General features: G+C 35.0%; 1 protein-coding gene across 2 annotated transcripts; it reads left to right on the forward strand.

Annotated features, from left to right (window-relative positions):
* The first annotated feature begins 1,829 nt into the window (after nt 1–1,829).
* Nucleotides 1,830–14,004, forward strand: LOC128214745 (uncharacterized). 2 transcript variants are annotated; one of them, XM_052921373.1, is made up of 10 exons: nt 1,831–2,670; nt 4,718–4,818; nt 5,175–5,474; nt 6,105–6,326; nt 6,825–6,920; nt 7,670–7,708; nt 10,146–10,184; nt 10,558–10,674; nt 11,256–11,278; nt 11,656–14,004. In XM_052921373.1, exons 1-10 carry the CDS (start codon nt 2,066–2,068, stop codon nt 12,163–12,165), a joined length of 2,052 nt encoding a protein of 683 aa, XP_052777333.1. In that variant the 5' UTR covers nt 1,831–2,065; the 3' UTR covers nt 12,166–14,004. The 2 variants fall into 2 exon arrangements, with proteins under 2 accessions (XP_052777334.1, XP_052777333.1); XM_052921374.1 differs by lacking the exon at nt 7,670–7,708 and having other exon boundaries at nt 1,830–2,670.
* Nucleotides 14,005–15,316: the final 1,312 nt, after the last annotated feature.

Below are 15,316 nucleotides of genomic sequence, written 5' to 3' on the forward strand. Positions count from 1 at the left end.
TACAATGTATTTTAGTATAAAGAAAAACTCAATTGTTAAGTCATGAAGTTACCTACTTGGAATTCTTCATTTAAATTACGCTTCCAGAACGAGGATCACTGTGTGGATAAGTGTAGGTCTGCAAAACTGTAACTTGTAATTTTAAAGCTGCACTCTCACAGATTGAACGTTTTGACAACTTTTTTATTTTTTGTCTTGGAACGAGCCAATTTTGGCGAAAATCCATGGAAACCAGTCATAAAAGACTGCTGACAGAAACTTAGTTCGCAGAGTTTTATATTTAGTTCAAAAATTGATGTTTTATGCATTTTTCTTAAACCGTTAGTAACGGTTTTAGCCATAGTTTTCGATCGGAAATATTAAAATCTACGATCTGATTTTTTTAAGCAATTTTATATCATTGGTTTGAAGATATTTAAGCAAAAAAATGCTCATTCCAAGATTTTTCTTAAAAAGAGTTGTAAAAACGGTAAATCATCGGCATCTAAACTATTAACATATTTAAAGGGAAGTAAACCTATGTCGTTCAGTGGATGTCAGAATATCTGCATGTAGAAACCAGCTATGTAAATGCCGAATTTCGTCGTAATACATCCAAGACGCAGCTGAACAGGTCTTGTCAGTGTGAATAAATATAGTGTTTATCATAATTCGAATGAGGCTGAACTTACGTACCAATAAACGTTCTAATTAGTTAAGTAGCGATTATCAAGCACAGTGCTTTCCCTTGACAAATAATCACCGTGTCTGACCAGCGACCAGTCTTATTGAAATGTCAGCGAATCGTTTTAAAGTCTGGCTCACATGTCCTTTTAAACGTATATCTTATATCGGTGTTTTAACTCTTTACGGACATCAAAACGGTTCCTTTACACCATCGATGAAGGAGAGTTGAAATAAATGTGGAGTTGAAATAAATGTGTTGTTGATAAGCATTCACTTTCCATACAATCTTAAATTTAACTATAGACCCTTTGACCATGTATCCCTATAGACGAAGCCTTCTTCTAATAAATACGACATGTTTTTTGTTAGCTTTGTAATAACCCCTTAATTTATTGATATACGACTTATTATCTAGTACAATACGTTTAAAGTAAGAAGATAATAAAGGATCATATCATTTCAATGAACAAGTTAAATAACCTCAGAGTAATGATGCAGACGATAAACTGAACATATTGTTTTAGCTGTATTGTTATGAAAATTGACTTCCTGTTATTAACGCTAATGAAATATACATTATGCTTTTATTCAAAAGGTATTTTTCGTCTTCAAATCAGCACCTCTGCTTGTCAGCGTCTTGGTATATTCAAATTCGATTTTATGTTGAGTAATTTCTGCGTGTGTCATTCTCTTTTATTAAATACGTAAATAAACGTCTCAAATTTCAATGCAGCATTTCTGATGTTTTGAATTTGAATAACCTGCTTTGTGTTTGCACATGCACACTTCCGCAATTCATTTGTGACAACTTAATAAGGGCAGATAAATACGTACTCCAAAGTGCATTAAGATGTATGATAGCTGCACGTGTTTGCACATACACACTTCCGCAATTGATTTGTGACAGCCTAATAAAAGGGAGATACAATACGTACTCCATAGTGCATGAAGATGTCTGATAGATAATGGTAGCCAGGGATTGGCACAAAGTCCACCAACACGTTTATTTTTGAAATCTCACTGAAATATAATATTGCTACAGAGCGGGAACGAAACGAGGTTATGAGCCCAATATTAGATTACATATTCTGAACCGAGTTGTTCCGCCTTTAAATGACGAATACAATAAATGTGTTCCGCCTTTAAATGACGAATACAATAAATGTAACAAAATATCTTCCATTGCATAAACACCTATATACCGTGGTTTAAGGTATGACTATGAGATACTTACGTTCTCACACGAAGCCGATGTTTATGGCATTGAGATTTTTTAAACGGTTAGATCTCATTTGTCAATTCAATTTATATTCAACTGGTTTATAAATGTTGCTTCATGGATTGTTAAAATGATAGAGTGATGTAAATTTGAATTCAATAATCAAAATATGTAAACAAGATGGCAGCTAAAAAAGAATCTTTTTCTGCTCGTGAAATGGAATTTAAATGGTCAAAGGAAACATGCAGGTTGGACGAACTAGAATCTAAATTTAAACTGCCTTGTGTTGTGAAGATAAATGAAGGCTATTATACTGCCTCGGAAACAAATGGATTTTCGCAGGGGGATATAATTGGGATAGACCAAAAAATGATTCAACACAACATTTCAGCTTACGTTGTCCAAAAGAACGATGCGGATGAGCTTGCAATTAGTAACAAAGAGATTCAAGTGCCATTGAATTATAATAGAAAAGTGAAAATTGTACAGAGATCGAAAACTTACTATTCAGTGCAAGACCTGATTCTTGACTTTCCGAGGTACGCCGAAGCTGGGCAAGACTTTGCGGTTATAGATGATGACAATGATACATTGGTTGTACATGCTGGGGAAAGAATTGAATTGGAGAGACTCATACCAGGATCAAACAACGAACCTGACTCGTTGGTTATACAGTTTGTACATGAAGGCGATCCAATTGAAGCTAAATTATGTACCACGACAAAAGGTGTGTTTAAAACTCTACCAGACGACAACGAATATACATTGACAGACGTTGTTGAAAGGTATGAAATAACAGCTCCTTTTTCACTGAATCGAACGTTTAACAAAATGTTATATCGTACTATTCATCTTGAGAAAAAAATATTCATTATCAAACTATCAGTATTTTATTTAGTAGACATACGAGGAGATTACCAAAGAAATCATAAATGTTTGTGAATTGAAGAAGATAACAAAAATGCAAAACAGTATTTATTTGTGTGCACTGATGATTAATGACCACGGAACTGGCGTGCACTGGCGGTATATGGCCATGAGACTTAGGTAAAATAACAGTATCATTGTATCCACACTTCACACGTAAACGCCAAAAATACACATCAGAAGTGCGTTAAGTATGACAGTTTTAAATGAATAAAGGCAACCAAGTTTATTCAAAAAGAAATATCAATGAAGAAACCCATACAACGAAAATGTATGATGTGTCACAATAAAACAGAATGTATAAGGTATCATAATAAATCAGAATGTATGAGGTTTCACAAGAAAACAGAATGTATGAGTTATCAGTTACCTCCGAAGGTATGTTTAAATGTGCACTATAAGTCATTTAAGGGACTAGACATCACAATAAAAGAGAATGTATGAGGTATCATAATAAATCAGAATGTATGGATATCACAATAAAACAGAATGTATGAGTTATTACAATAAAACAGAATATACGAGGTTTCAAGATACAACAGAATTTATGAGGTATCACAAAAAACATAATGTATGAGGTATCACATTAAAACAGCATATAAGAGGTATCATATTAAAACAGATCGCAATAAAACATAATGTTGTCAGGTATCTAAATAAAACAGAATGTATGAGGTATCACAATAAAACAGCATGCATGAGGTATCACAATAAAACAGCATGCATGAGGTATCACAATCAAACAGATTGTATGAGGTATCACAAAAAAACAGCATGAATTGGTATCACAATAAAACAGATTATATGAGGTTTCACAATAAAACAGAATGCATGAGATATCATAATTAAATAAAGTGTATGATATATCACATTAAAACAGAATGTATGAGGTATCACAATAAAACACAATGAATGAGGTATCACAATAAAACATAATGAATGAGGTATCACAATAAAACAAAAAGCATGAGGTATCATAATAAAACAGAATGTAAGAGGTTTCACATTAAAACAGAATGTTTAAGGAATAATATAAACCAGAGGTATCACAATAAAACTGTTGTATAAGGTATCATAATCAAATAGAATGTATGATGTATCACTATTAAACAGAATGCATAAGGTATCACAATAACACAGAATGTATGAGGTACCTCAATAAAACAGAATGTATGAGATATTACAATGAAACAGAATATATGAGGTATGAGGTATCAATATACAATATAATATGAGGTATCACAAAAACAGAATGTATGAGATATGAGGTATCAAAATGAAACAGAATGTATGAGGTATCACAACAACATAATGTATGAGGTATGAGATATCACAATAAAACAGAATGTATGAGGTATCATAATAAAACAGAATGTATGAGGTATGAGATATCACAATAAAACAGAATGTATGAGGTATCACAATAAAACAGAATGTATGAGGCATGAGGTATCACAGTAAAACATTATGTATGAGATATCACAATGAAACAGAATATATGAAGCATCACAAAAAAGAATATATGAGGTAAGAGTTATCACAATAAAACAAAATGTTTTATGAAAGAGGTATCACAGTAAAACAGAACTCATATTCGAAATAGGTCATAGTTTGTCAATACAAGTTAAGATTTTTTTTTTCATTTTCTGACACTTATCTAGTTTTATATATATAGCATAAGTGCATGCAGTTTATGTCGTATACACATTTAACTGAAAATGAACTTGTTGTTAAGATACGTTTATCTTTTGTCGCTTTTTAAAACTTCCTTTTAACTTTAGCACTTAAAATGTTGTCAAATGCATGTATTATAAATTATGAGTCACACATTTGTGTTTATAAGGTTGATATAATCATCTGCGCATGGATAAAACCTTGTAACCTTGTACTCTATTCCTTAATTAGGTTGAAACTTCCTCAAATCGTCGCTTTTGTTGACGATTACATTCATAAGGTGTGCACGCAAGACTTGGTTGAAGGCATAGCAAACATGGTTTCAATATCAGGTAATGCCTTTAAATAGCAAGTAATTCTATTCAATTATTGGGTAAATTTATTTCAATGACAGGTGAATCAGTTGAATTTTGTCATTTGACGCAATTCTTTTTTTAAATTTGTGTTCTCTGTAAATTACTTATTTAAACTACAGTCGAACCCCGATGGCTCGAACTTCGAGGGACCGGCGTAAATACCTCGAGCCCCGAAAAATTCGATATTAGCGGGAATGATTACATTCAGTCTAAAGAAATCAGTCTTTACATTCAGTTCGAGCTAACCAGGAATTCGAGCCAACGGTTTTCGACTGTAACATGATAGCAAAGTCAATGTATTTAAAACTAAACGAACGGTTTAATAATTTCAGGAAGAGTACAACTTAACAGACTCGTCACACAAACGGTTTTTGTTGGACATCTAAAATCAATCCGTCAACCAGGAAATGATACAGCTCGCTTTCAAAAGAGAACCCTTATTGTTCTTCCCCTCGACCATCCCGGAATACGTGCAGTTACCGTCAGCGTATCCCAGAATTACGATGATTACGACAGAATATACGAAAGCGTTTTTCTCGTTAAAAACACATCAGACGATATGCAAATTATTGACACCTTGTACGTGGAGTTCAAACGAGAATTTCCAAACCAAAGAAAAGCTACCTCCGAAAGTATGTTTAAATATGCATTAAGTCATTAAAGGGACTAGACACCAGATGGTCCAAAAATCGGCAAATACAGTATTTTCTCAAAAGAAGCCTAGAATTATGAATACGAGCTAGTATGAGGCCGATAATACATTATTTTACATGATTAAAATAGTATTATATCGTTATCTCAGCTGAGTCTACATGTTCAAAAATACCGCATATTGGTTTCCCAGTTTAAAGTGTACATATCTAGCTGGTCGAGGTCCCGTGATAAGTACAGATACTTTTTCCGTGGCAATTTTTAAATATACTGTGATTTACGTGGTAGACAAACCCAGTAAATTTCGCATTGGAAGACAGGTAAAAAAATGCGAATGCTACATGTGTCGTAAGCGATATGATACACCAGTAAGTAAGGTTCAATGCGTTGTACACATTTTAATCTGTTTTTGACAATTTTCTTTTATTTTTGCAATGATATCATCTGGTGTCTAGTCCCTTCAAAACATCAAAACAGAACAACTCTCTATTGCAAATGCATTGTTTTCTTATAGAAATGGCACTTGAAAGTGGTATTCATACAGTGATACATTGAAACAATTGAAGATTTGTTTATTTCTTCTAAAATATTTGGTTATAATGAATTTTCAGACAAAATTGAAGACAAAAAAAGAAAGCCGAAGGTGGCGCCAAAACCAACCACCCGTTCTCAAAAACCGCCTCCGATTGCTAAACGCCCCATCCCTGTTCTTCCTAAGGATACAGAAACTGCTCAAGAGATTCATGGTGACGCTTTGTCTAAAACTCCTGACATGCCGCCACCACGACCGCCTCCAGTTGAGTGGGACAAAGTCGACGATAACTACTATTTAAGTAAAATACCAAGGTCTTTTGACTTTTTTTAGTGGCGGATCCGTGGTCTTGTGGTAACACACTTGACTGTCAATCAAGGGGTCGCATGTTCGATTCCCCGCCGCACCACTAAAACACACTAAACGTCTTCAGGGAGGGACTTTAAATTGGGGTCCCGTGTGACAGTGCTATACACTGGTGCACGTTAAAGAACAAGGGTAGCTCTAACAAGGGTAACATTCTGTCTGTGCGCTGTGCTTCTAAACTTTACATGACTAACAATCTTATCGGAGCACTCACCAAATGGGCAAGGCCCAAGTGCGAGTAAAATTAAGCTTACACCACCAACTTGCGACTTTTGACTGATGTGTCGATCCTACATACCAGTATAGTGGCACATTGAAACGACTTAACGCACTTTATATGAAAATAATATTTTAAACAATTATTTTCAATTAACATGTACTTAAAATGTACTTTTTAAAACACGGTTTTAACACATCTCTGTTTTATTTCCAGTGGCACAACCGCCTCCGATTGTTAGGAGAGAACAAAAGACATCCTCAAGTTCAAATGAAGACTATGAAGAATACGACGAATTTGTTCAATCATTAGGTAAACAAAACTTTTATTGTGCTATCACTTAAATAAATCGTCTAAAGTAGTCTTAATGCATCTGTTTTTGAAGAAAAATGTCTGGACTTTGTCTTAGTATCGATGTCGTCTTGCTTCGGTGTCTTTGTCGGCGGAGTCGTACAATCTCCACCCAGCATTTTTACGTTATCTAAATTACACATGGTGCACACGTATATTATAACATATCTTATGGTTACATCTGTTACGTGGAACATGATCCATTACTCGAGTAATGTGTTTTGACCCACTAGCGAAACATGATCCATTACTCGAGTCATGTGTATTGACCCACAGCTGGAACATGATCCATTACTCGAGTAAGGTGTTTTGACCCACTGGTGGAACATGATCCAATACTCGAGTAATGTTTTTTTTACCCACTGGTTGAACATGATCCATTATTCGAGTAATGTGTTTTGACCCACTGATGGAACATGATCTATTACTTGTGTAATGTGTTTTGGCCCACAGATTGAACATGATCCATTACTCGAGTAATGCATTTTGACGCACTGATGAAGCATGTTTTTTCGCACTGGTAGAACATGGTTTATTACTCGAGTTATGCAGATCGATGACGCTTGCTTAGGACTATATTTGTGTTGTTTTACAAGATGACGTATTAATACATATTAATACAAGTTTGATAAGTGATTTAATAAACCAGTGTTTTTCTATGTCTGTAAAATTCTTCCAATCATATTGTATATATATTTTTATCGTTCCAGAAATCCCAGAAGCAAACGCAAACACAAAAAATGATAAAGGTAAAGTGTAGTTCAGGGTGAGGGATCACGTGACTTCACGTTGTTATTTTGTCTCACAAGTGGAACATGATCCATTACTTGTGTAATGTGCTTTGTCCCACAGGTGGAACATGATCCATTACTCGAGTCATGTGTTTTCACAAACTGGTGGAATATGATCCATTACTCGAGTCATGTGTTTTGTCCCACAGGTGGAATATGATCCATTACTCGAGTCATGTGTTTTGTCCCACAGGTGGAATATGATCCATTACTCGAGTCATGTGTTTTGTCCCACAGATGGAACTTGATCCATTATTCGAGTTATGTGTTTTGACGCAGTGATTAAGCATGTTTTGTCCCACAGATGGAAAATGATCCATTACTCGAGTAATGTGTTTTGACCCATAGGTGGAACATGATCCATTACTCGAGTCATGTGTTTTGTCCCACAGATTGAACATGATCCATTACTCGAGTAATGTGTTTTGACCCACAGGTGGAACATGATCCATTACTCGAGTAATGTGTTTTGACCCACAGGTGGAACATGATCCATTACTCGAATAATGTGTTTTGACAAACTGGTGGAACATGATGCATTACTCGAGTTATGTGTTTTGACCCACAGGTGGAACATGATCCATTACTCGAGTCATGTGTTTTGACCCACAGGTGGAACATGATCCATTACTCGAGTAATGTGATTTGACAAACTGGTGGAACATGATCCATTACTCGAGTCATGTGTTTTGACCTACAGGTGTAACTTGCTCTATTACTCGAGTCATGTGTTTTGACCCACACGTGGAACATGATCCATTACTCGAGTAATGTGTTTTGACCCACAGGTGGAACATGATCCATTACTCGAGTAATGTGTTTTGACAAACTAGTGGAACATGATGCATTACTCGAGTAATGTGTTTTGACCCACAGGTGGAACATGATGCATTACTCGAGTCATGTGAACCACAGGTGGAACATGATCCATTACTCGAGTAATGTGTTTTGACAAACTGGTGGAACATGATCCATTACTCGAGTAATGTGTTTTGACCCACAGGTGGAACATGATCCATTACTCGAGTCATGTGTTTTGACAAACTGGTGGAACATGATGCATTACTCGAGTAATGTGTTTTGACCTACAGGTGGAACATGATGCATTACTCGAGTCATGTGTTTTGACCCACAGGTGGAACATGATCCATTTCTCGAGTAATGTGTTTTGACAAACTGGTGGAACATGATGCATTACTCCAGTAATGTGTTTTGACCCACAGGTGGAACATGATGCATTACTCGAGTCATGTGTTTTGACCCACAGGTGGAACATGATCCATTACTCGAGTAATGTGTTTTGACAAACTGGTGGAACATGATCCATTACTCGAGTAATGTGTTTTGTCCCACAGGTTGAACATGATCCATTTCTCGAGTAATGTGTTTTGACAAACTGGTGGAATATGATCCGTTACTCGAATCATGTGTTTTGTCCCACTGGTGGAACATGATCCATAACTCTAGTAATGCATTTTGACCCACAGGTGTAACATGCTCCATTACTCGAGTCATGCGTTTTGACCCACAGGTGGAACGTGATCCATTACTCGAGTAATGTGTTTTGACCCACAGGTGGAACATGATCCATTACTCGAGTCATGCGTTTTGACTCGCTGGTGGAACATGATCCATTACTCGAGTCATCGCGCAGGTGGAACATGATCCATTACTCGAGTCATGTGTTTTGACAAACTGGTGGAATATGATCCATTACTCGAATCATGTGTTTTGTCCCACTGGAGGAACATGATCCATTACTCGAGTAATGCATTTTGACCCACAGGTGGAACATGCTCCATTACTCGAGTCATGCGTTTTGACCCAAAGGTGGAACATGATCCATTACTCGAGTCATGCGTTTTGACCTATACGTGGAAAATGATCCATTTCTCGAGTCATGCGTTTTGACCCACACGTGGAACATGCTCCATTACTCGAGTCATGTGTTTTGTCCCACAGCTGGAACATGCTCCATTACTCGAGTAATGTGTTTTGTCCCACAGATTGAACATGATCCATTACTCGAGTAATGTGTTTTGACCCACACGTGGAACATGATCCATTACTCGAGTCATGTGTTTTGTCCCACAGATTGAACATGATCCATTACTCGAGTAATGTGTTTTGACAAACTGGTGGAATATGATTCATAACTCGAGTCATGTGTTTTGACGCACTGATGAAGCATGTTTTTTTCGCACTGGTAGAACATGGTTTATTACTCGAGTTATGCAGATCGATGACGCTTGCTTACGACTATATTTGTGTTGTTTTACAGGATGACGCTTTAATACATAATAATACAAGTTTGATAAGTGATTTAATAAACCAGTGTTTTCTATGTCTGTAAAAATTTTCCAATTTTATTGTATATATATTTTTATCGTTCCAGAAATCCCAGAAGCAAACGCAAACACAAAAAATGATAAAGGTAAAGTGTAGTTCAGGGTGAGGGATCACGTGACTTCAACGTGGTTCTCACATGGGTGACCATGGGTGAAGTGTAGAAGCAGGAAATAGCATAGCCTTTTATAGGCTAAGTTTTTTTTTCATATCTTTTCTGTCAAAAAGTTTTTTTAGAAATCAACGTCACTTTCTTGTTTGTTTACGTGTTTTTGACCCATGGTGACCCATGTGAGAACCCCGTTGATTCACATGATTCACATGATTCCTAACCCTTCATTTTTGTTTTACATAATTAAAACAATAATATGAAGAAATAAAACCACTTTGAATGTTTGATTTTCTTTAACATATTTCGCTTAATGTGTAATTAATCTTAAATGATGTATTTTATTTTAAAGATGCACACACCTCACCAAATGCAGAAACAAGAAAGGTAGTTTACAGAAAAAAGAATCCAACAGAAGACTCAAAAGGGGATGTCGTCGTGAAAGAAAAGACGCACTCGTTTACTAAATGTAGGTGACTTAGAAGCAATAGGCGTAACTAGGAATTATTGTTGTTCAGTATTTATTTGAAACCTTAATTTTCGAAGAATATATTATTTTAAAGATGCACTCTTACTCCCAAATAAGATTTACCACAATTATTAATTTTGTATTAATATTCCAAAAAAGATGAATAAATGTCAAAAACAGTGGCTCTTATGAAGGATACAGAGATTAATTTGAGAAATGAGCATAAAACATGGTATTTCTACCTCATTAGACTATAGTAGACCACAGTAAATCTTTTTGCTCTCCCCAATCATTTAATATTTTTGCGCTTTCTGCTATTTATTACACGATTACAATCTTGGTATCAGTAATTAATATTTTCCATTTTTGCATTATTTAGTAAGTAGTTAAAAGGTTTATCAGTCAAAAATGATGTTTGTTATTCATGTTTATGCATTGATTTTGAATAAAAGTGTCACTTTTAGATATTCGAAGGAAGTATAAACGTTATTGATTCATGTATATTCACCACAATCTTTTATTGCCTTTTTTATACACTAGATGAAAACAATTCTGTATTTTCTTTTCTGTATCTTTTCCAGCCTTGTCAAAGTTAAAAGATTCTGTGAGTATTTCTTGTTAAAATTGATATTTGAACTAATCAGTGGACATTTCCAATTCATTGAAGGAAGGGATATTGTCAATTTGCATATACAACTGAGGTCAAACCACCCAAACGTGTTAATGTTTTGTGTGCGCATGATACTAGTATCTATTTTCTTTTTTCCATGAATTTGAACCGTTGTTGACTGTTTTTAAAATGGTTACAAAACGTTTCAATTAGTTTAGTTTAAACTTATTAATTTTCAACGATTGATTTTTTTTTAATTTCCACCCCTCATGTCCGACAGCTACGACTAATGACCAATAGTATACTGAACTTGTTAGAGAAAATACCCTTAAATTGGATAATAGAATAAGAATCCGTTTACCTTTTTACAGGAGAATAACTCACTGCTCAAATTCTTTCGAAAAGGATTAACGAAAGCCAAAGCTGCCACTGTGTCTAAAACGACAGGGCTACCGTTAAAAAGACAAATGTCAGAAGACACCGCCTTTAAAGAAGAGGCATTAAATGATAGAGGTGGAACTCGTTCCTCAGCGGCAATGCTAAGAAGATCTAGCTTCTCAGATGTTGAAGGTATAAGTGATGTCGTTTATGATGACATCGACGAGCGTAACATGTTGTCGGATGAAAGTATCAAAAAAGCTTCAAGAAATCGCAAGAGCACGGGGCGCGGACTTGAAAAACAATTTAACGATTTGAGATGCGACGAACTTGTCAATGAACTCAACAGAGTTAAACTGTTTGATTTGGCAGAACTTTGTAAAAAGGAACAGCTTGACGGGAAATTCTTTGATATGGTGTCTGATGAAGAACTGAAAAAAGCGTTTGGTTTGAAGAACGCGGATGAATTTCAAAGATTTAAGAAGTTAAAATCTGATCGATGAATCAGCTGATCATTTTGAAATTTTAAACATGGATGAGCTGTTGTTCGTTCTTTGTGTGACAATGAAAGAAAAATGAGATTGATTCTGATGTATGCTTTAAACAATCATTAAACAGTGTACACATGTAAATGTACATCAATAATTCCAGTAACAATTTACGAATATTTTCAAATTGGTGCATCATCATTGATTTTTTTGGAATATTTTTACCGCCAGTGCCTTGCAAATTGGGAAAAAAAACAGGCAAAATAGCTAATTTAATGGCAAATATACATTTTTTAACTTTTTTTATGCATACATTTTGCATTGAAAGAGTAAGTATTGTCAAGATTTTGTTTATATTTCAAGGAATTCATTGCATTTTTATTCATTAACGTAATCTGCATTATTTATTATGTCTTCCAGATTTATGGGGAGACATATTGTTTTTGCCCTGTCCGTCAGCCAGTCAGTCCGTCAGTCCGTTAGTCTGTATGTCACACTTCGTCTCCGCTCAATAACTATAGAAAACTTAGACCCAGGAACTTCATACTTGGTATGCTGATTGGTCATAACTAGTAGATGACCCCTAATGATTTTGTGATCAGTAGGTCAAAGGTCAAGGTAAACTTGAGGTGAAAAAACGATATGTTGGCAGTGACCTTAAGCTTAAAAATGGTCTCTGCTCAATAACTAAAGAAGGCTTATACCCAGGAACTTCATACTTGGTTTTCTAGTTAGTCATGACTAGTAGATGACTCCTATTGATTTTGAGATCAGTAAGTCAAAGATCAAGGTCGCCGTGACCTTGAGGAGAGGAAACGGTTACCGCTCAGTAACTGAAGAACGATTGCACACAGGAACTTCATACTTGGTATGCAAGTTGGTCATGTATAGTAGATGAACCCTCTTGATTTTGTGATCAATCCGTCAGTCAGTCCGTCAGTCTGTACGTCACACTTCTTTTCCGCTAAAGAAATAAAGAACGCTTGCACCCGGGAACTTCATACTTGGTATGCAAGTTGGTCATGACTAGTAGATGACCCCCATTGATTTTGTGATCAGTTTGTTAATCAGTCATCAGTCCGTCAGTCTGTACGTCAAACTTCGTTTCCGCTAAAAAAATAAAGAACGCTTGCACCCGGGAACTTCATACTTGGTATGCTAGTTATTCATGACTAGTAGATGACCCTTCTAGATCATATATAAATATTAAAAATGTGAACTGCAAAGAATCTGGTGTAATTCCAATACATTGCAGCTACCATGACATCACATATGCAGTCGTCAGCTTTTCACAAAACCATCAGTGATGATTGCATACTCCAGATCGAAATAAACAAAATGGTACTTCTTACATCCATCCATTACATTAAGTCTTAATATTTATAGGATCGCTGATCTTATGCAGTAGATGTTCACTATTAAATACGGGTAAATAAACCAAACTTCACTGTTGGTTCGTCTCCAGTCCAAAATTACAAATTACAAATTTCATGTCCATCATTTATTCTCAGCTGCGACCACACAATAGGGGAAACTAGCGCTTTTAAAAAAAAAAACAATCTCTAGTTTAATTTGCATAATCAAATTGGGAAAAAATATAAAATTTTGGCAAAAATGAAGAGTTTTTGCAAGGGGAAACAACCTTTCGAAGGCAGTAAATTGCACCCAAACCTCACTGATTATGGTGACATTGTTTGGTTTTGACGTATGCGACACATGTCTTATACAGATTCAAGGGGAAGGATCTTGTGCTTTATTGTTTTCTTATTTCAAGCTGCTGCACATAGTTTGTAAGTTTGAAAAATCGCATCACATGGAGTTTGTTTAATCTAATCCATTCCATAAAAAGCAAGACTGGAACAAAATGACATAACTATTCAAACGTTGAATTTATCATGTTCAGTGTTGCGTCTATTTAAAATGAATACAATAACTAATATTAGTGACTAATATAATTAATACTTGTTTACAAAATACATTTTGTAATTAACATTTGTTTAAGAAGCAAAGAAGACAATATTAGTAAAATTTAGTTGAATAGCACCTGCGAATACAAACAGTCTCATATCTGATTTTAGTCTCAAAATTGCAAATTTTCATTTATATTGTAACTTTCCTTCTTGCATAGCATTTATTGGGAACTGTGCTGACTTTATATTACTATTTGAATGTTTTGCTAGCATTGTCTTATTTTTTTACAAAAAAATGGAATAAAGCTGATTTTTGTTTCTTCTTATAAAAAAAAACATTATTGTGTCTAAATCTAGACTCAGACTTGAGACTCTTCATGATCATGGTATTAAGTCTGTGTTTGGAACTCAGATTCAGAAAAACAAAATGTCAATGTTGTTGTTAAAGTGCTATTATAGGAGCAATGATGGTAAATATTGCTGTATATGTAACAAAAAAAATCTGTTCAACATTCAGGCTCACATTTCTTTGTCAACTTGATTTACATTTTAGACATTTTGAGGCATTGAAGAATTCAGTTTTCTGAGCATGAGTCTAAAACTCAGACACAAGATGTAGTGAAGATAGACCATTTATTCTGGATTGTTCCTGATCCTGCAGATACGTATTCGTTCATTGGCTCGATACAGGGTAAGGAATCACGTGACTTAAAGGGGTTCTCACATGGTTCACCATGGGTTATAACCGATGTAAACAAACAGTTAAGTGACGTTAATATCTGAATTTCTTTTTTGACAGAAAGGATATGAAAATATATTTTAGCCTGTAAAAGACTTTGTTATTTTCAACTTCTTCACATGTGAAATCTTTTTGATTCGCTTGTATTTTAATGATTCAATCCTTGGCCAAAATTTCAGCGTTGCATCGTTCTATAAAATTCCGTCAAGTTGAAAATTTGGCCAATGATTGCATTATTAACTCCTTGAAGTCACGTGATTCCTCACTGAAATAGAATATGGTTGTCTTGCAGTAAAAAAATTCTATTACGTTCCTGATTTTCACAACATGTTGGCTCAACTTAGAAAAGAGAAATAAAGGTATAAAAATCATCTGATTTTCTGGAAAATAATACAGATTTATTACGCGTATAATAAATAAATAAATAAATATCTAAATATATTAAACATCATTTTGAAAATTAATTGGTAAAACTGTTGTTTTACAAGTACATGCAATATGCTTTTCAAAATTGGAC

The sequence above is a fragment of the Mya arenaria genome, chromosome 13 (assembly GCF_026914265.1).
Source record: "Mya arenaria isolate MELC-2E11 chromosome 13, ASM2691426v1".
In the NCBI taxonomy this organism is placed as follows: domain Eukaryota; kingdom Metazoa; phylum Mollusca; class Bivalvia; order Myida; family Myidae; genus Mya; species Mya arenaria.